At 41.3% G+C, this 22,483-nt stretch overlaps 1 protein-coding gene across 9 annotated transcripts in view; it reads right to left on the bottom strand.

The window, feature by feature from the left end:
• HERC2 (HECT and RLD domain containing E3 ubiquitin protein ligase 2) overlaps nt 1–10,849 on the bottom strand; it is a 232,145-nt gene extending 221,296 nt beyond the window's left edge. For 8 of the 9 annotated variants that reach the window (XM_027082455.1, XM_027082463.1, XM_027082459.1 and 5 more), the window contains exons 1-2: nt 10,527–10,849; nt 10,048–10,150 (exon numbers count right to left, since the gene is read on the bottom strand). In XM_027082455.1, the coding sequence (XP_026938256.1) occupies nt 10,048–10,119 (72 nt within the window). In that variant the 5' untranslated portion in view covers nt 10,120–10,150; nt 10,527–10,849. Of the gene's footprint in view, nt 1–6,413; nt 6,444–10,047; nt 10,151–10,526 lie in introns of those variants that run through there. The other variant, XM_027082460.1, reaches the window with a different exon arrangement.
• Nucleotides 10,850–22,483: the final 11,634 nt, after the last annotated feature.

Here is a 22,483-nt window from a genome sequence, read left to right as displayed (position 1 = left end):
CATGGTAAACACCCAAAGAAGGCATCCATTCTGAAAACGGCAGGTACAACAGAAACCCTCTTCTCAGACAGACAAGACACTTTACACTAAAACAGACACATCTGTTTGCCCATCTTTTAATGGAAGGTCAGGGCCTTTTCTTTGTTCACAAGTCCACCAGCTTGTCCCTTGTCATCAATCCAACATTCGCCACTCTCATGAAGCATCCACTATTTCCAGACTCAGTTTCTTTAAAGGGAGCAAGAACTGAAGGGCACTCTGTGAGCGATCTTAGTACACAATTCCTTTAGACTTGCAAGGCTTTTCCCGCAATCCTTTACAGTTCTCTCTTACCTAACCCGTACAAGTAATTTTTTTAGCATCTCACTTTTATCCAAACGATGTGTAGTAGGCAAATCTAAGATGCCCTCAAGATCCTTGCCCCCCGGAGCACACACACCCTGTGTAATCCTCTCTCTGAGTGTGGGCAGGACCTGTGAGTATAGGACGGGACTTTCCACCTGTGACTAGGTTTTGTTTCCTTCTGTGGCAAAAGTGAAGGAATTTTTCATATATAATTAAGGTCTCACATTGGTTGATTTCTAGTCAACCAAAAGGACGATTACCCTAGGGCCCTGTCAGGTAAAAGCCCTTAAGAGGATGGGGCCATCCAGAAGAGACACTCTCCCAGCCACTGCCGTGAGCTGCCAATGGAGGGGGCATATCCTAGGAGCCCACAGCTCAGCCCCACCCAACACCCAACAAACTGAATTCTGCCGACAAGGACCCCAATGAGACTCCAGATGAGAAAGCAGACTGGTTAGCACCCTGACTGCAGCCTGTGAATCCCGAAGCAGAAGACCCAGCTAAGCCATGGCCAGACACCTGACCCACACAGAAAGGGGGAGAGAGTAAACGGAGTTGTTTTAAGCTGCTGAATTTCTGGTCAGTGACTTGTTACATAGCAACAGAAAACCAATTTCACATCTAACTTAGTTTTCACAGAAGCAACAACTTGCTCTCAGCACTCATATTTTATCTGTCCACATCACTAACAAGATAACTGCCATAAACATACTTGAGACCAAAACATGACTGCTAGCAAAAGTATTAACTGGCAGAGGGGGAAGTAAATCCTTTCTAAAAAGTGAGCCACAAACGTTCAGGGCCCCTGAGGTTTTAATGCGGGAATGGAAAGGCCTGGCTCATCTGCTGGTCTGCGTAAGAGGTGGGCAGCTAAGAGCTACCGCTGGGCTCAGTCCTGGCCCACAAAGCCACGTAGGCAAACAGTGGCCAGAATAAATACAGCCCCACACGTGCTGTGCTCCAGCAGTTACACGCCACCTCTAGGGGCCAGGGAATAAATGATCACACCTCCAGCCATAACTCAGTGTCAGGGCAGTGGAGAGGACAGAGGAAGAAACCAGAAACAAAGGAAATAACTTAGGAGGCCTCTGCTAAGAGCTCCCCCAAACAGGATGAGAGCCTAAGCCAAGACATGGAAGAGAAGAGTATGTAAGACATTTCAGATCAAATGGGACAGAGCAGATGTGAAACGTGAAAAACCAGGTACGGAACAGACTCAGGATGAGAGGGAATTAGCTCAGTTTTAACCACTGAGATTTGCACCAACTACTGAACATAAACATGGAGATACTCTCCCCATGCACGTGCATACATGTACACACATACACACACACAGACACATTACACACATACTGCAAATACAAATCCAGATCTTAGCAGAGTGTTCAGGGTTAGAGGTTCAAATCTGGGAGTCAACAGCATGGGCAACAGACCTGCAGAAGATGCTAACGCCGAAGGAGGGAGGATGGACCAGCCCCGACTGCCCACTAGGATTACCCCTGGGTGGCTGGGGACGAAACATTTATTAAAGAATAAGCCAAGGAAGAAGCCCAGTTTACATGGAAACAAGAACTATCACTACCGCCCATTCTTTCATCACTCGGGTCATGCTGGGAAGGATGAGAGTAGGGCAGCTGTGTGGAAGGTAGACACTGGGTGTCTGGAGGGATACTCGCTGTAGAAGCCTCTTAGGAACTGCGGACGTGAACTCGAGTAACCACCAAACTACAATGGTTCGGGCATCTGAAAGGATTCGAGGAAGGAAGAACACTGCTAAGGCAACAGAGCAAGCTTCCTTGGAGCAGGGCTTGAAAGAGCTAGGCTGCAGAAGGCAGAGATGAAGCCCCTGGGAGAGCATTCCAAGACACTGGGAAGGAAGCACAGGATCCCAAGGAGAAAGGGGCCAGGAAAACTGGGAAATAATCATGGCACTGGAAGAATAACCTGCACAAGCAGTGAAAGTCACTTCAATTTGGCAGTTTAAGAGTATTTGTACAACAGTCTATAAATAGTTTGTCTTTATTAGTAGGTAATTTACATAAACGTTCCCAATGGGTGACAACACAGACCTTAAATTTTAATTTTTTTCACGTAGAATCCAGATGCCTCTGATTAGCATTATTCAGTCTTAGGACCCTTTTCCAATGTGCTCTTACATTCTTACCTCACACCTCTAAAATGACATAGCAGGTAAAGGCATTTTCATCCTGAAAAGAAGCCAGCAAGGGGGGTAGCAATAGGCCCAGTTTTGAGGGTCAGTAACTAAAACTTAGGAGTTCAATTACCTGACCAAGATCACACAACACCGAGGCTGTCAGAGTTTTTGGGAAGAGGCCTAACTCTCAAGCTTGTTCTCTTCTCACCAACACCACATGCACCAACACATGCAGTAAAGAGGCCTGGGGGAGCCATCACAGGTGCTACCAATACTTGAAAACCAAATAGAATTCGGCAAGAGGACCCTGAAGGTATCTATTAAAATTACTACTTCAGAACTGTATAATTACACAATATAATCCGAAATAGAATATGCCAAATGAAATAAATGGCATTTTGATTAACTTATAGTTAGAAAATGTTTATTTCTTCTATTTTTAAAATATGCCTGAAATGTGATCTGTTCAAATATTTGCAGATGACTAAAGTAAAGACATCTGGTTTTTTTTCTTAGCCTTGCAGAAAAATACTTTCTAAACACCTACTGAACACAGGACAATATACCAATTCCAAAAAATTTTAAGAACAGGTTTCTAGAACTGGAAAGGTCAGAAAGAAACATAAAGTACATCTGTTTGAAGACATCCAGGCAGCAAGGAGAGGAGGACAGCCCAGGGAGCCAAAGGCTGCTTCCCTAGAGGCACCTGCCAATTCTGTGAGCAGGGCTGAGACCAAGCACAGCTCAGTGGAGCTGCTGAGAGGCTAGAGCCATGGTCCTCACAGGAAAGAGGCCTGTGAGGAAGAGGGAAACATGCCATGCTTTGAGCAGAACTCCGAAGGGACACACACACACACACACAGAAGTACGGGTGAGGTACAAGCAGGCCGGTAGGAGCCCCGTTTTGAACAATCACAGTTCCCTGCTGCTCTGAAGTAACCTGAGGTCACTAGTGCTACTAGTTTGACAGATCCTCTCTGGAAGAGGAAAGCGTTACCCAGTGTCCCCAAGTGATCACAACAATTTTTCATGTACAATACCTAGAACTCAAACAAAAATAAAAATGGGTAAGATAAGGCCACATGACTGAAAAATGAAGAAAATGGAAGACAGCATAAGCAAATCAAGAGTGTATCCAGAAAAGAGACATACAGACTTTGCCCTAAAAAGGAAAGCCCAAGTAACAGATTAAAGTGCTGACACTTTCCCTAGCAGATGCCAGCCCAGGGCAGTGAGGGGATGGGCAGAGGGGGAGGCAAGACAAGGAAGCATAGGAAGCAAATGATGCAGCAAGTTACTACAGGGGTCAGCAAATTAAGGCCCACCAGGGGCCAAACGTGGCCCACGACCTGATTTTAGATGGCCCTCAAGCTAAGAGTGGCTTTTACATTTTTCAATGATCGAAAAATAACCAAGAGAAGGAAAATATTTCATGACACATGAAAATTATGACATTCAAACTTCAGTATCCATAAAGTTTCTGGAGCCTACCAACATGTACTTGTTTTATGTACTGGCCGTAGCTGCTTTCGCACGACAACAGCAGAGGTGAGCAGCTGTTACAGAGGACACATGGCCCACAGAAATATTTACGATCTGGCCCTTTACAAGAAAAGTCTGCAGACTCCCGTTTTACTGCACCGGTCCCCACTCCATGGTGTGCGGCAGGCATACTCTCCAGGCATGTGGGGCTCTTCGCCAAGGTCTCCGAGAAGAAACCACAGACCCGTCCAAGGAGGGAAAAAAAGGGGGTGGGGGTGGGGGGTGGGAATTAAAATACCCAGTTCCCGTATCTCTCCTTACCAAGTGGTGAATGTTCGCCCTGTGGAAAGTGAGCTCCTGCTCTCCCCCACCTTCCAGACGATGTCACCTGCAACTCCATGGTAGGCAGCTGGGAAGCCCTAACCTACACCCTGCTGTATGACGTTATATCTAAGACGAAGAGTAGAAGGGCAGCCCACAGGCACGCTGGGGTATCAACCCAGAGGGAAAGGGAGATGCAGTCGAGGAATCTAAAGAGGCTGCACAAGGTTTAACATGTTCAAGCAATTAAAAGATCACATGAACAATTTCAGCAGAGAACTGGAAACTATAGAAAAGTACCTAATGTGGCAGTTAAGCAAACTGCCAAAACACTTCAAACTAAACATTTAAAATAGATGCATTTTACTAAATATAATTATACCTCAATAAAATGCATTCAAACAAAAATGTGGAAATTCTAAAACCAAAACAAACAATATCTAAAATTAAGAAGTCAATAAATGAGATTAAAAGCAGATTGGGAAGGCCTGCGCTTCTACCTGTGAAGAATTAACTTCTTTAGGAATTACCTGTCTGGTAGAAAACCAGACAGAATATATCGAACAGCTGTTTTCCAACACTGGACAACAGACAGCCCAGAACTGTGATCCCTGAGAAGGGCAACAAATGAAGTAAGGGCTACAACTTCCCAAACTTAATGCCTAGAAGCAGCTTCCAGGCTGCAACACAGGAAAGGGGAACCCAAATAGAGCCCAGAGGTCTTGCTGAATGGAGGAGACAGACCAGCTATAAGTAGGTCAAAATGACAAGAATACAGGAGAGGAAGTTGGCTGCAGAGAGGCTGATCTCTGGAGATGGGAAGAGGGGACCCCTTGAGATTCTGGCTGAGAACTGATCTGGGTATGAGTTGAGAACACTCCCAAGGCTGGGGAAAGAAGCACTAAAAAGGAGTAGGCAGAACCCCCATGATTCACAGTCTGGGAAATCCTGTGTTTCCACCAACCAGAATAGAAAGACCTCCCAACACACCAAGCATTAGAGTCCTGAGAAGGACATTGCCTTAATAAGGCAGATAAATTAGGCCAAGATTAAAGGCTGTGCTAGATCAGCCCAAACAAACCTTAGGATCAATCTTTGAAAGGCCAAATTGATCCCAAGTAACTTACATGCATGCCAGACAAAACTAATGCTCTGTAAAAGAATAAAACAAAATCTAACACAGAATAACATAATACTTATTTATAATGTCCAACATTTAATAAAAAATTACCAGGCATGCAAACATGTCCCATAACCAGAGCAATAAATCAACAGAAATGATAGATTCAGTCAATCGAAATAAATGCAGAGATTACAGACATGATGGAGTTAGCAGACAAGAATGTTAAAAGCTCTATTATAGATATGTTCCATGTACTCACAGAGAGGAAAATATGAACATCATGACAAGTGAAATGGAAGATATAAAAAGGAATGGAATGGAATCTCTAAAGATGAAAATACAAGACCTAAAGTGAAAACTTCAACGCACAGGATTACTAAATTAGACACTGCAGAACAGTTCTACTATAATCCAACATGTCTAAGCATACAGCTGTTGTAACAGCTATGCTCTCTGCCTTTTAAAACTCACTCTGGGTTCTACCCATAACTATAGGTTTAATGCCCACCACCAGTCTTCATGTCCATGTACAGTCATTCAGTCATCTAAAGATCTTCCTCTACTCAATTCCTCAGGAAGGGCTCTTGGAAACAATATTTTCTGAGTTCCTGCTCATTGATAAACTTGTGTCCTGTTTACCTGAAAAGTCAGTTCTGCTAGAACATAAAATCCTTGGCTCACATTTTCTTTTCTCGGGTGCCATGAATATGTTACTCAGCTTTCTTCTGCATAAGGCCTTGTTGTCAAGTCTGATGATAAACTCATTTTCTTTCCTTTATAACTATTATTAGTCTTTTCCAAGAACCAAAGCTAAAAGTCAGTTCTTTAAAAAAAGACTAACAAAATATATAAACCCCTGACAAGACAGGTCCAAAGTACAGAAAAGATACAAACAACCAAAATCATGAATAAAAAATTGAGCAATACTACCTATTCACAGACACGAAAGAAATCACAAGAAGTCATTATGAAAATCAATTAAGTTACCTGTGTGTACAACATCCTTTTACTTCTATGTATCATCTGTCAACTGGAAAACCTGAGATTTGAATTTACCAAGATGTTCATGTTTACATTTTTTAATTTACTGATATTTCTAAGTGTAAAGTGACGATATATACATTTAATAACTTTAAGTTTAAAAGCTAACTTTCATGCTGAATCATTTTAAATTGATGACTAGAAGAAAAGAAAAATTCAATCTGAGTTGCATTATTGATATAGTCAACAACTTTGATGGGCCTCAAAGGCATTATACCGAGTGAACAAAGCCAGTTTCAAAAAGTCACATACCATACGACATTCTCGAAATGACAAAATTATACAGATGGAGAACAGATTAGTGATTGCCAGGGGTCAAAGATGGTAGAGGAAGTTGAGTGTGACTATAGAGGGACAGCAGGAGGGAGATCTCTGTGGTGATGGAACACTTCTGGATCTTAATTGTGGTGGTGGTTACATGAATAATCACATATGATAAAATGGCATAGAACTATGCTCACATTGTACCAATGTCAATTTGCTGGTTTTAATATTATACTATAGTTACCTAAGATTGTACCACTGGGGGAGTCTGGAAGAAGAGTATACCGTGACCTCTCTACTTTCTTTGCAACTTCCTGTGGGTCTATTATTATTTCAAAATAAAAAGTTTTAAAAATTGCTTCATACATACCTAATTTCATGTTCCACTTCAAAGAACCCAAAAATAGAAACCCAAAAATAGGAGATTGATCTGAGTACAGCTTATTCAAGAAAAAACAGGATAACACCAGCCATTCGTGGACCCCAGCTCAAAGACACACCCTTAACCTTACATCAAGACTAGCAAGGGATTTCCCCGGTGGTCCAGTGGTTAAGACTCTGCTCTTCCACTGCAGGGGGCACGGGTTCGATCCCTGGTCAGGGAACTAAGATCCCACATGCCATATGGCACAGCCAAAAAGAAGGAAAAAAAAAAAAAAAAACAAGACTAGGAAATAAATATGCATATATATTTTAAGAATAAAAAGTTTTTAAGGTATTATGTACTATTTTTATAGTTCTTTTGCTTAACTGACTTTTTGGTTCACCAAAAAAACTACCAATCACATTAGACAGAAGGACTTTTACTGTAAATATAAACATGGTAATGGTAGTGATTATGTAGCTAACACTTCTTAGCTCTGTATTTGTTGCCTCCTCAAGAGAGTTGTGAAGGAAGATGGCGATTCAAGGAACTCCACACAACAACCAGAAAAAAGTACTGAAGAAGTAAAAGGCATCATACATGTAAAAACCAGATATATGTCTGCCATACAATGGGTACTCCATTAGAGGCAGCTGGTTACAAAGTCCCAGGCCTGAGGGATCTAAATGTCTCTGATCAAGAAAGTCTAGGATTAGTGTCTATATTCTCTATAATAGACATATTAAAACTTTTCACAGTCTCCAAAAATTTTTCCTTTCTAAAGTCACTGAAAACTTCACAGGCATTTCAAATAAAAACAGCCATAGAAAAATAGATTAGCTAACTCTTACAGCTAAGAAACATGCTTCTACCCCACATATTATTCATTACCCAGGTGTCAATCCTGCTCCCAATACAAAAGCCTACTTAAGGAAGGGGACCCTTCCCACTCCAGGTGGGAGAGACATCCCCAACAAGATAAGTGTAAAACCCATCAGCATAAGGCTGGCATCCACAATATATGTTTTCAGGAAAGATTCCAAAGAGTAAACCATGTCTAAGTTATTCCTTAGGATAAAACAACAACATTCATTCCTCACATTTAATAAGCAATGCTGGAGAAATTGTATAAAACCAAGGTCACCAATCACTTTTTTCACACTATTTTCATTTATCTCACAGCTTCAACACCCATACTACATTTTTCCTCTATCCAAAACCTAGGTCTCTTCACTTATTCCTAGGACCTAGGTCTCTTCACTTATTCCTAGGAGTTCGGAAGACTTCTGAATAGTACTCAAATGTCTAAAGAAGGGCCAAGCACTGTATATTACACTAAATAAACCAAAGGTAAAATGGTAATCACTCTAAGGCATGAGTGGTGTTTCTTTTTATGTGTACCTGCCTGACTCATTGTAGGCACTCAACTCAGCATTAAACCGGTTTTAGATCAAGATGCTAAAACTCATATTTAGCAATTATTCAATTATAATTACTAAGGGAAAAAAAACTTCATTAGGTAAAGTTCTTTACTTCAAAAAGTTTTGTAAAATATATAAACACTAATACAAAAACAATTCTTGGGACTTCCCTGGTGGTCCTGTGGGTAAGACTCTGCGCTCCCAATGCAGGGGGCCGGGGTTCAATCCCTGGTCAGGGAACTAGATCCCACATGCATGCCGCAACTAAGAAGTCCACATGTCTCAACTAAAGATCCCGAGTGCGGCAACTAAGACCCAGCACAGCCAAAATAAATAAAATAAATAAATTTTCTTTTAAATTTTTTTAAATAAAAAAATAAAAACAATTCTTAAATCAGTTTGCCTGAATCTCAAGATTTTGTAAATAAGAAATTATTCATCTCTCACTTCCCCTACCCCTGCTTAAAAAAAAAAAGTCAAAGGAAAACAGAAAGTAATTGCTAAATAAAAGGTAATGTTTAAATTAAAAAAATAAAGAGTCACTACTTTGCCAATTCTTAACCCAATTCTTCTTGGGTTAACCATCCCATCACCCACAATATAGTTCTTAACACTTGGCTCTGAAACCAACTGGGACTCAACACTTAAAAAAAAAAATGTAAGAAGGGCAATAACGCTTCACTACAAATATCTAAGATCAACTGCTTACAGAATACATGACTTGCGTCATGCAGTAGGTAAGACTGTATTTAAACAAGGTTAAGATTACTTGAGAAATACTTAAAATGGTTAACCTCTGGGAAGAGGGAAAAAACACATATACACAACAAAATATTTCAGCCATTTCTTTCTGAGAGCAACAGGGAGTTACAAACACAGTTTTTCCATTTGCAAACAAAACTAACTTGGGATAAAGAAAAGACTACAGAAACATCATCATTATTTATTTGACAATTTCTGGACAAGCATGCAATTACCTTAAAACAAATTATTAGAGAGTCTAAGGCTAACATTTTGTTTCCACATGTTCTTGATATGAAAATCCAAGCACTCCTCTTAATAAGACCAATGAGAATACAAAACAAACAGCTCAACTGAACCCTTCTCTCCAGAAACACAAACACAGAATCCCATAAAAATGAGTTTCTGCAGGACATAATAAATGACTGTATGTCACTTCTCCCCCACATAATTAACTGAACATCTCAAAAAGTATCACTAAACAGTCACCAAGATATGGCTAAGAATGATACAGACCTCTTAAAAAATAATAACAAAAAATTTTTGCATAATATCTCGTTTCTTGCACTTATAAATAACTGTAGTTAAACTGTAGCCACACACACTATAAATAGAGCAATAAAAACTGACACAATAAAAGGTACATTTAAAGTTATAGAAAACAAACCTGCTTCTCTAATATGGCAAGATCTGATCTGCATGCCCTTACATATCCTAAAGAAAGGGTTCACCAGAAGTTTAACTATGTAGGCAAGGAAAACACCAGGAAAAAGGAATGTCAAAACCCCACCTGTATATCTGTTTTCAACCATTTGGAGTCAAGTCGAGCCTGAGCAGCCAAACAGAAAGAATCAGAAGGCATCTTTCCCCCGATTTCCTCCCAGTCGTCAAACCTGCAAGTAAAACAGAAACGCTGAAGACCTAAACCTTTTCAGAATTTTACAAAGACCCTACCGCAAGATTTAATGCGGCAAAAAGAGAGAACAGGAAGGAGGGAGAGGAGAAGCTCTGGAGGAGGGGAGTGAGAGGAGGAGAGAGGGAAAGAGAAAGATGGGGCGAGAAAGGAAAAAGCCTACTTCCAGTCCAGGTAAGAGTCACACACGGGATTCGCCCGGGTCTGTACCACGTCGGCGAGACCTTGAGAATGGACGGTTACAAGACCAAATCACAATGTCATCCCCTTCCCTTAAATCCAAAAGGTAAACACACAGACTGCAAAAAGCCCACATCTCAACGACAAATGACACCAGAACGCATCCTCCGCTTTACCTCAGGCCAGAACTGGTGCGTGAAATAAATTAACCAAAATTCACGTCTGCAGAAAAATCCAAAACAATAATCACTTGGAAATGAAAAGACAGCCCGAGACGCGCGCCGCGGGCGGTCCGTGCAGGCCCCGGTCCGGCGGCTGCGCCAACGCCCGCCGTGCCCCGGTTTGGCCCGGCCCCGGCCTGCACCGCCCCAGCGGCCGGCCACCCTCGCCGCCCCCCGAGAACGAAGACCGGACGGCAGAGGCCCGGCTGCCTGGCTCCAGCGCGTGCGGACACAGCCCCAAAAGCCACGGGCTCCGCCGGCGCTCCCAATCCCGGGGCCTGCAATCCCGGCGCCTCCAGAGGCCGGCAGGGCGGGCCGACGCGGGACTACGGCCCACGCTGCCCAGCCAATCGCATCGAGGCGTCTCCGCAGGCCCAGCCAATGGGGAAGAGGAACATCCCCGCCCCTTCTGCCGACTCTCCAAGTTTCCTTCAATCCGGCTCCTCTTCCTCCTTGAGCTCACCCCCTTGCGGTCAAGGCCAACCGAAGACGCCGAGAGGCGGGATTTCCGCCGCACGCACGCACGCACACGCTCCTGAACCGGACTTCTCCCAGCGCTCCCAGAAAGCCAGCGGGTGGTGATGCAGGATGGCTCGGCTTGGTTGGCGCTAGGGCTGAAGGTGAGGCGGGATGGGGTCTGCAAGAGCCTCTTGCTGCCTGTCCCACTGAATGCAACCAAAACCTTGCGCAGAATACATGGAGCAGCTGTTAGCAGGGGGATCAGAGAAGGAAATGAGAGCTTTTAGTTCCACTGAACCAGTAGCCAGAAAACAATGCTTAAGAAATTTAAAACAAAGTCATACAAAGTATGTTCTCTGATCATAATAGAATTAACTACAAATCATTAAGAGATACAGGACAATCTCCAAACAATTGGAAGTTAAACAATACATTTTTAGATAGTCCATGGGTCAAAGAAGAAATCTCAAAGGAAAAGAACTATTTTGAATTGAACAAAATTAAAATGCAGTATCAAAATTTGTGGGACTCAACTAAAATACTGATGAAAGTGAAATTTATAACACTAACTGCTTATCTTAAAAGTGATAAAGACCCCAAATCAACAATCTAAGCTTACATTTTTTTATTTTCCCATTCTTTATTTTCCTGATTTCTAGACTTTATTTTTTTTAATTATTTTGGAGTATAGTTGATTTATTGATCAATACAATGTTGTGTTAGTTTCAGGTGTACAACAAAGTGAATCAGTTATACATACACAGATATCCACTCTTTTTTTAGATTCTTTTCCCATATACCATTAGAGGACTGAGTAGAGTTCCCTGTGCTAAGCTTCCATTTTAAGAAACTTGGAAAAGAAAAGCAGCACACACCCAAAACAAGAAGAGGGAGGAAATAATAGAGGAGAAGAAATAAATGAAATTGAAAACAGAAAAACTATAGAGAAAAATCAATTAAACTAAAATAAAACCAGTCATTTGAAAAGATTATAGGCTATGATGAGACCTCCAAAAAGAGGGAAAACACACAAGCTACCAATATCTGGAATGCAAGAAAATTTATCACTAAAGACCTCAAAAGGACAGTAAGGGAATACAGGTTTCCCCAACTATCCAAAAGAGAATTCCTATGCAACCTTTCGGAATGGAAATGTTGTAAAGCAAAGAAAGGACACATCTTGCCAAGGGATGCACGAAGTAAATTGCGATAAAGCTCAGATACTCACAGATACAATTCGAAGCTATGGTGGCTTGATGATGAGTTGCTGAGTGTAGTTCCCAGGGAAGGAGCTTGGTGGTGCCACTTGCTGCTTGGGGTGCAGGTACCTCTATAACAGCTCACAACAAAACAAATGCTGAATGCTGTTTTCATTTTTTGCCTTTTTCCATAAAAGGGAAAATTCTCTTTGGGATTTCTTTTGGTTAGCAAAAACAGGTAGTAATGCAGGTCTTTTCACAGAAGCAACATGGCATAAAGCGAGCTTTTGAAAAGCAGGGGGTACCTGTCCTAGAAACAACTCTATACATACAGATTTGACAATTTATATGAAATGGGCTAATTCCATGAAAGTCGTACACTACCAAACTCACTCAAAAAGAAATAGATAACCTAAACAGGGTTAAAGAAATTAAATTCACAGTTAAAAACCTTCTAAAAAAGAAATCTCCAGGCCCAGATTGTTTCATTGGTGGATTCTGGTTATACCAAATATTTAATAAAGAAGTAACACAAATTCTATACAAACTCTTCCAGAAAATTGAAGAGGAGTGAACATTTTCATTCTATAAGCCCAGCATACCCTGTTAACAAAACCAGAAAAAGACATTACAAGGGAACTTAAGACCAATATCCCCTACAAACATAGATGCAAAAAATTTTAGCCAACTTTTTGCAAATAGATTCCATCACCATATAGAAAGAATAATACATCATAACCAAGTGGAGTTTATCCCAAGAATTCAAGATTGATTTAACATTCAAAGCATCTCACTAGATACCAAAAAATGCTTTGGAGAAGATCCAACATCTCATTATAAACACTTTCAGCAAACTAGAAAGGGAGGAGAACTCCTCAACCTGATAATGGACACTTTGAAAACCTACATGCAAGCCAAAACAGTCTTGCAAAAGGACAAGTTTGTAGGACTCACACTTACCGATACAAAAACTTACTACAAAACTATAGTAAACAAAACAGTGTGATACTTCCAAAAGGATAAACATATAGATCAATGGAATAGAATACAGAACCCAGAATAAACATTCACATATCTGGTCAATTGATTTCTGACAAGATCATTCAATGGTGAAAAGACAGCCTTTTCAATAAATGGTTCTGGGAAAACTGGATATCCACATACAAAAGAATGAAGTTGGACCCTTACACCATATATAAAAATTAACTCAAAATTGATCAAACCTAAAAGTAAGAACTAAAAGTGTAAAACTCTTAGAAGAACACATGGGGGGAAATCTTCAGCTTCATGACATTGGATTTAGCAATGATTTCTTAAATATGACATCAAAAGCACAGGAAACAACAACAACAAATAAATCTAAAGCTTTGTTTATCCCTAATCTTATTTAGGTTCCTACTTCTCATCTATTTCCCCCACCTCTACCCCTACCTCTACCCCTCTACCTCTACCCCTAAACCCTGTGGAACTTACAGACTATCTTCAGCAACATCTTCAATTGATTTTTTAATATTCTCATCATGTTACTGATCTAATGAAAAATTTGTTGTTCCCTGTGGAAAACAGTCATTTTTTATTCTCCCACATCTGTACATCTTAGGGCATGCAATATCATTCCCTGCCACTTTTAAACCATTTTTCCTCCTGCTTCACTTAAGAAAACAAAACAAAAGAAGACAAAAAGCCAAACTTCTTAGAAACACTGCTATTTGACGATATCACCCTCTGCTCCTGATTCCAATAATCCATACTCCCTTTCATCACTTCTCATGTTCACTGAAGAACACGAGTCACCACCCAGTTCCCTAACTTTCAGTTCCTCAGGGCCTCACTTTTAACCATCTTACTTCCTGCTCCACCTGAGCCACTAACCACCATGACCAGTTCCATTCACCAAATCACCTTGAAGATCACAGTTGTGAGCCTCTGACTCTTTGATCACTTGCCCATGATCTCTAATCAGTTGTTCCTCTCTCCCTCTGTTGTACTTGCCTGGCAAACCTCAACACTGGGTTAGTCCACTCCACTCACTGGCAATATGGCTGAACTCCTGAGGTACACACTTGAGTATATACTCAATATTTTTTCCATTCCCCTGGTGCTGCAGAGATCTCTGGTACTCAGGATACAACAGGCCTGAGAATGAAAAACCAGCCAGCTGTGGAGCCTCAGAGTGGAGGGATAGAAGGAGATGCTGGAAGATGTACATGCACCACTCACCCAGTCTTGAGCCCATTCACCCTAAGACTTAACTAAGGGTAGAAAAAATTAACAACCAGATGTTATTGCAGCCAGAAGCACCCTAACTGATAAAACTTCTCACCATGAAAATTACCATCATAATTTCTTTCTGTAGCTTCTTTCTTGCCTCTGTTATTGTGGATAAATCTTCCCATATCTAATAGGTAGACAATCCCCCTGCTAGGGCTCTGGATCCACCCCCTCACCTATCAATGACTCCACTCAAGTATTAGTCCTTGCCTCACTTCCCCTCCATCTTTCTCTCTCTGCTGCATCTGGTCTCTCAGCTTATAAATATGCCAAGGATCTTAGCTTTAAAGACCCTCCTTTGAGCTCCACATATCCCTTCAGAAGCTACCTCATTTCTCTCTTTTTTCACAGCAAATTTTTTTTTCAAGTGGTCTCTACTTTCTACCTTTACTTCTCCATCCCACTCTCCTTTGAACCACACCAGTCAGGCTTTGTTCCCACCACTTCACCAGAACACTCTAGGATAGGTTACCAAAACGTTCACTTGGCCAAATCTCATGTCAGTCATCGGTCCTCACCATATGTGAGCTCCCAGTAGTAAGTTCACAGTTGTTCCCATCTTCATTATTGAAACCTTTTCTTCACATTTTCCCAGGTTTCTTCCTACATGACTGGAAATTCTTCATCAGTCTCCTCATTTTCCTGACCTTTCTTTATTGGAATGACCCAACCTTATTCCTCGACTCTCTTTTTTTAATTTTTTTTATTTTACATTTTTTTATTTTTTGGCCTCACCATGGGGCCTGCAAGATCTTTAGTTCCCCAACCAGGGAGCAAACCCGTGCACCCTGCAGTGGAAGCGCAGAGTCCTAACGACTGGACCACCAGGGAATTCCCTCAGCTCTCTTCTTTACCAACAGTTACTCCCTGGGTGGTGTTATCTAATCCTGTGGCTTTCAATGTGCTAATACCTCCCTGGTTTGACATCTTTCATTAAATCTAAGATGTGTTGATGCCATTATTTTCTTAATCTTACTAAAAGGTGTCAGAAAGGATGTCATAACTGAGTCACAACTTCCACTTGTCTGACAGCCATTGATAACAGGATGCATCCTGATTTCAGAGATATTAATACATGGAAAATGTGTACCTCAGAACTGAAGGAGTAAGATGTATATATCTCCAGTTCTAAATTTCACAGTCCTACATCCAATGACCCATTTGGAAGAACAATATGTATCTCAAATTTAACATGTTCAAAAGTGAATGTAGGGTCTCACCTCTCCACCCCCTACTCTTCTCAGTAAACAGACTACCTTTCACCCAGGTGCTCAGGCCAAAATTTGTTGCAATAAAAATAGAAGTCAAGGGTTTTTTTTCCCCTCTTCTGAGAACAAGGAAAATAAAGGGCACAGTGAACAGGCTAGAGAAGAAACATAACCTGGCCTGAAAGAATTAATCACTCCTAGTTTTATTTTAACTGTCACTAATCTGTAGTGTCTGTAACTAGATTTGTACTTCACAAAACTAACCTCACTCCCTGACACTATGTAAATTACATTCTGCACCTATCACCCCTGACTCTGTGTGAGTTACATCCTGTGCCTGTCATTCCCTAACCTTATTACATCCTGGCGGGCATACATTCCCTATGCCCCCTTGTAACAAATCCCTGCCCTGTAGCTTTTGCGTTTCAGAAAGAAGGTTGCCGGCCCATAAACCAGAGACAAACTGACCCAATTACCAGGCTGCCAGACCCCAATTACCGGGCTGCCTAACACCAGCTATGACTGTTTTGAAGTAATGCAAGGGAAAAAAGAATGCAAGACCTTCACTACTTTGATCCTTATAATATACCCGGGACAGCAAGCCCTGTGTATAAAATCTTCTCCGATTCCCAGGGAAGGAGGGCACAGTTCTTGAGGTACTAGCCTGCTGTGCCTTCCCTTTGCCTGGCAAAGAAAATAAAAAGCCTCTCTATTTCTTATCCTTCAAATCTCTGTCTCCGTATTTCTATTCGGCATTGGTGCACAGGGAGCCAAAATTTGTTGGCAACAAACCTTTGGAATCATCCATAACTCTTCTCATCCACTCATCCAACATCCACTCCAAGAATAAATCCCATTGGCTCTATCTTGAATTAGATCACTTCCCATCACCTCCACAATAATGTGATCCAAAACGCCTATGTCTCTCACCTGGACCTACACAAGAGCTTCCTAACTGCTCCCCCCTGCTTCCATTTTCATGCCCCTATCATCTGTTCTCCACCCAGCAACCATATGATGCTTCTCAAATATGCTTCAGACTACCTCTCCTTGACCAAAACCCTCTAATGGCTTCTCACCATACTTCTAATAAAATCTAAGGTCACCATTATGCCTACAGGCTATACCTGATTTACTCCTGACTCCTTTGTCCTTTCTTCCTTCCACTTTCTTCTTCACCCATTTCACTCCAAGCACAGAGGTCTTCTTGCTACTTCTTCAACATGCCAAACATGTTTCTGTCCCAGGGCCTTTGCACTTGCTGTTCTACTTGGAAAGATCTTTCCTCAGAAATTTGTCTGGCTTCCATTTGTTTATACATGGCTCAAAGACCCCACCATCTGTCTGACCCACACCCCAACTTCCAGTGTCCAAGAGAGGATACCTCTTTGATTATTCCCAGGCCATGGAGGGGGTCCCTCTCTCTTGAGGCAGGTGTCCACCCTTGGGTCAATCATCAGAGTCAAGAAGAAAGTCATGTGGTACAAAACACCTACTTAGACCCAGTCCTTCAGTAGAAGCTATAGGTTCGATGTATGTATTTTCAAATAAGATGCATGAGTTGGGTAGGCACTTGTAAATGTCTATTACAATTTCTTCACCTCTCTGATTGGTCAGGTTTGCAATGATTAAGAGGAAGGGCAGTCAGACTTCTTGTGTCAAATCTTGTTTCTGCAACTTACTAGCTGTGTGACTTTTGGCGAGTTATTTTGTCTTATTTTAAAATGAGGATAATAAAAGTATTCACCTCATAGAGTTACTTTGAGGAATGAGATAATTGATGCAATGTGCCTAGAACAGTACCTAGTAAGGTCTTAATTTATGTTAGCCACCATCATCATCACCATCACCATCATCATCATTCCCCTTGGCCTCACTCTAGCTCCAGTTAGTTATTCAGAGCTGAAGGAGACCCCAAACTCCAAAACTTATCCCCAAGGAAAAGACAAAGAAGAAAAAGAAAAGATACTTTTATCCCACCAAAATATTCCTCCATGTGCTGTAGAGTCAGAGAGACCTGAATTCTGAGTTAGCTACCTTCTATGTGACCTTGTGGAAATTGTTTAACCTCATTTTCTTTATCTATGGTATGGGGGTATTACTGCCTACCTCTTGGAATGTTCACACAGTCAGAGACAATGTATGTGAGGTGTCAGGCAATCTGTAACCACTCAATAACCAACAATAGCACCGGAAAGAGTTCCTCTTCCTTTCAAGGCATATGGAAGGTTGTATTTCCCCTTGAAGTGAGGTAGTGTCATGTCAGTGGGTCATGGGTAGAAGAGGCGTGCATCACTTCTGGGCTGGAACATTAAGTTGCTGATGTGAGACCCTCTACCATTCTCTTCTTCTGCATGACAATTGTAGGAGCAGGTGCTGAATTTAAGCCTTCATCAACCTGAGTCCCTAAGTGATTGTGAGAGCAGTGGTCCCACTGTCAACCCATATTTGACATGTAGCTTGACCAAGAAACAAACTTTTGTGGGTTTTTTTTTTTAGTTACTGGGATTCAAGAGTTATTTCTGCAACATATCTTCACCTATTCTGATGATACACTTTTCAGAAGAAGCCAGATAATAATTGTAGAAGGAATGACATAATTAGGGAAGCATTGTTTTCAAATCCTAATAACATTGACTCAGGTAACTCACACTAAAACCATTGAGTAAATGATTGATGGGGAATTGGGCATTCCTACAGCAACACTACCCAAATGGCTTTCTAGTCACAGGGGGAAAACCTTAATTGTCCTGACTGACGTCATCCTAATCGAGTGGCCACTGTTAGAAACACTTATGAAAGGTCAACTAGATATTTTGAGTCTTCTGATGCAATATGAAATACACAATATTACCCATGATACATTCTAGTTGTTTTTAATGTTTTCATTAAATCTATCACGTCTCTAGGCTCTTATAACTTTTCATTTTATTTATTTATTTTTATTTATTTATTTGGCTCTGCTGGGTGTTAGTTGTTGTGTCATGTGGGCTCTTAGTTGCGGCATGCAGGATCTAGTTCCCTGACCAGGGATTGAACCTGGGCTGCCTGCAGTGGGAGCGTGGAATCTTAACCACTGGACCACAAGAGAAGTCCCATAGCCTCTTATAACTTTTGAGTTATAAGAAACATAGGAATTAGAGGAACAAGCTGAAATCATCACAAGAGAATAATTTGACCTAGTCTCATCAACAACTCAGTGCTGTAAAGAAAGGGTCTGAATTGGATAAAAAGAGAATTAAGAGATACTTAAGTGATTTAAGAGATCAAATATAAATGCAGAGTCCTGGACTGGATACTTTTGACAATCTCCATTTAAAAGTCATTTGGAGATATAAAATAGATAACTAGTGGGAAGCAGCTGCATCACACAGGGAGATCAGCTCAGTGTTTTGTGACTACTTAGAGGGGTGGGATAGGGAGGGTGAGAGGGAGATGCAAGAGGGAGGGGATATGGGTACATATGTATACATATAGCTGATTCACTTTGTTACACAGCAGAAACTAACACAACATTGTAAAGCAATTATACTCCAATAAAGATGTTAAAAAAAAAGAATGATTATATGTATATGTGTAACTGAACCACTTTGCTGTACACCTGAAACTAACACAACATTGTAAATCAACTATACTCCAATAAAATTTTTAAAAAGTTATTTGGAGGACAACAGGAGAAATCTGAATAAGATCTGGGCTTTAAATTAAGTGAATATATACTGATATTGGAAAGGTATATATCATTAATGGGGAGAAAACAAGTTGAAAAACAATGTATAGGACGAAAACATTTTAGCAAAAGAGTGTGTGTGTGTGCATTGAAAAAGGTCTGGAAATGTACATTCTAAGGAGTAAACAGTGATAAAATTTGGACAGTGGGAAAGGATGTTATTATTTTCTTAGTTATGCTTATCTGTATTTTCGAATTTTCTGAACATATGAAGATTAAATTGTACTCTAAAAATAAATAAATAAGACTTCACTACAAAAAAAGAGTGTAAAAATTTCTTTTAGTTAACTGGCAAAATTTTGTTTCTGGAAATATGATAGAATAGTTTCCTGAGAAAAAAAACCTGCCACTTAAAAACACCTAGACATATTGGAAATGGTATTACAGTCTAAATATAACCAAGTTTAAAAACTTCAAGAGTATCTCTAGTGTCAAATGCAAATAGAAACTGAGAGCTAAAGCAATGATAGAGTGAGAAAGAATTTGTGACATGAAAGTAGTTGCCCATACTTGGAACCTAGACACCTGGGATCCCAAATCTGACAGACAACACTTGGAGCACTGGAAATAAGTGCTTGTACTGGGAGCCTGAGTATGGGACCAATAAGTAGGGGAGATGAGGCTGCTCACCCTGGGGAAGTTACCCACATTCAGAACTTAAACGCCTGGGATCTACCAAGGAGAAGAAACATAGGCTTGTTGCCCAGAGTAGAGGCTCATTCCCAGAGCTTAGAGACTTGGGGTATAACAAGTAGAGGAGACAGGGCCTTGACAAACTGGGAGGAGGTAACTCTACTTGGAACATAGACATGTAGGACCCTCATAATCTGAACCTGGAGAACTGGATTCAAACAAGCAGCAGAGACAGCTTTGGTGACCTAGTAACTGTAACCCATACTGGGAACAAGAACCTGAGATCCAACCAGAATAGGACCCATGGCTTTTGTGCCTGGCTGTAGAAGATCATACTCAGAACCTGGAGACCTGGTATCCAACAAGCAGAGGAACAAGGCCTTAGTTCCCCGTGCATAGAGATACTGAATCCCACAAGCAGAAGAGACAAGGTCTTAATGCCTTTAAGCTAGGTGCCCATATTTAGAACCTCTGCTCATGAGATTAAACAAGCCAAGGAGACAAGGCTTTGGAGCCCTAAGAGTAGTAGTCAACATCCAGAATTTATACTAGGAATCCAAAAGGCAAAGGGGCCTGTGACTCAGTGCCAGGATACTTTCCCATAATCAGAACCTGAGATCCACAGCAAGAAACTAACACAACATTGTAAAGCAACTACACTCCAATTAAAAATTAAAAAAAAAAAAAAAGAGAGAACCTGAGATCCAACAAGCAGAGAAGGAGCAATGCTCTCGGTGTACTTGCCGGCTCCCAGATTCTAGAGACATGGGAATCCACAAAGCAGAATATATGAGACCTTCTTGCCTGGGGAAGATTTGCCACTATTGGCAACGCACAGACCTGGAATCCAACAAGCAGAGGACACAAGACCTTGCCCTGGAAGTAGTTGTTCACTATCTGAACTTGGAGGCCTGGATTCCTTCAAGCCGGGGAGCCAGGGTCTTTGTACCTTGGGAATGGTTGCTTATGCTGAGATCATAGACATCTGAAGTCAGCTAAGGAGAAGGGACAGAAAGCATGGGTGCCCCTGGTGTTGTTGCCCATTCTAGGATCTTCGCGACCGGAAATTAACAAGCAGAGGAGCCTGTGCCTCTGTGCCTAGGGATTATTTGCCCATACTCAGAACTTAAAGATATGAGATCCAACAAGCAGAGGAAAATAGACATGGTGACCTAGGAGCATGTAACAATTTTTGGACTCTAAAGATCTGGGATCCAAAAAAACAGAATATATGAGACTTTTTTGCCCAGGTAGACGTTGTTCCAACTCAACATAAGGGTCTGGACTCCAACAGGCAGAGGACACAAGATTTTTGTGCCTTGAGAGTAGTTGCCTGTACTCAGATGAGAGATCTGGGGTGTAATAAGCAAAGAATACACTGCTTTGGTGACCTGGCAGTAGTTCCTAGAAAACTGGGAATTATCAAGCAGGGAGACAAGGTCCTGTGCCTTAGAAGGTATACATACTCTAGACTTAGAGGCCTGGAAAACAAAGAGCAAAGGAGGCAAACTCTTAGTATTGTGGGGGTAGCTCCCTACAACCTGAACTTAGATAACAGGATTCCAACAAGCAGAGGAGATGTGGTCTTGGTGACCCTAAGGTTATGTGCCCATACTCAGAACACAGAGATCTGGAATCTATCCAGCAAAAGAGATGAGGTGCTGATACCCTGAGTGTAGTTGCCATACTTAGAATGTAGTTACCTGTGGATTGACATGTATACACTGATGTGTATAAAATGGATGACTAATAAGAACCTGCTGTATAAAAAAATAAATAAAATAAAATTCAAAAAAAAAAGAATGTAGTTACCTGGGATTGCAATAAGGTGAGGAGACAAGACATCGTATTCTCACAGCAGCTGCCATTCCCAGAACTAGAGACCTGAGACCCGGTAAGAAGAAAACAGAGCCTAGTGCCTTGAAAGTTGATTCTCTCACTCAAACCCTAGAAATTTGGATTCAACAAGCAGATAAAAAAATTTTGATGTTTGGGGAGTAGTGGGTTATACTCAGAAACTAGAGGCTCATTTTTATTTTTTTTATTTTTTTTTTATAAATTTATTTCTTTTCTTTATTTTTGGCTGAGTTGTGCCTTTGTTACTGCACGCGGGCTTTCTCTAGTTGCAGCGAGCGGGGGCTACTCTTTGTTGTGGTGCGCGGGCTTCACATTGCGGTGGCTTCTCTTGTCGCGGAGCATGGGCTCTACGCGTGCAAGCTTCATTAGTTGTGGCTCATGGGCTCTAAAGTGCATCCTCAGTAGTTGTGGCGCACGGGCTTAGTTGCTCTGCAGCATGTGGGATCTTCTCCGACCGGGGCTCGAACCCATGTCTCCTGCATTGGCAGGTGGATTCTTAACCACTGCGCCACCAGGGAAGCCCTAGAGGCTTTTATTTTTTTTTAATTTATTTTA

Source organism: Aethalodelphis obliquidens, unplaced genomic scaffold (genome assembly GCF_003676395.1).
Source record: "Aethalodelphis obliquidens isolate GAN/ISIS:26980383/991018 unplaced genomic scaffold, ASM367639v1 scaffold47, whole genome shotgun sequence".
Lineage (NCBI taxonomy): Eukaryota > Metazoa > Chordata > Mammalia > Artiodactyla > Delphinidae > Aethalodelphis > Aethalodelphis obliquidens.
This window is presented reverse-complemented; position numbering and strand designations above follow the sequence as displayed.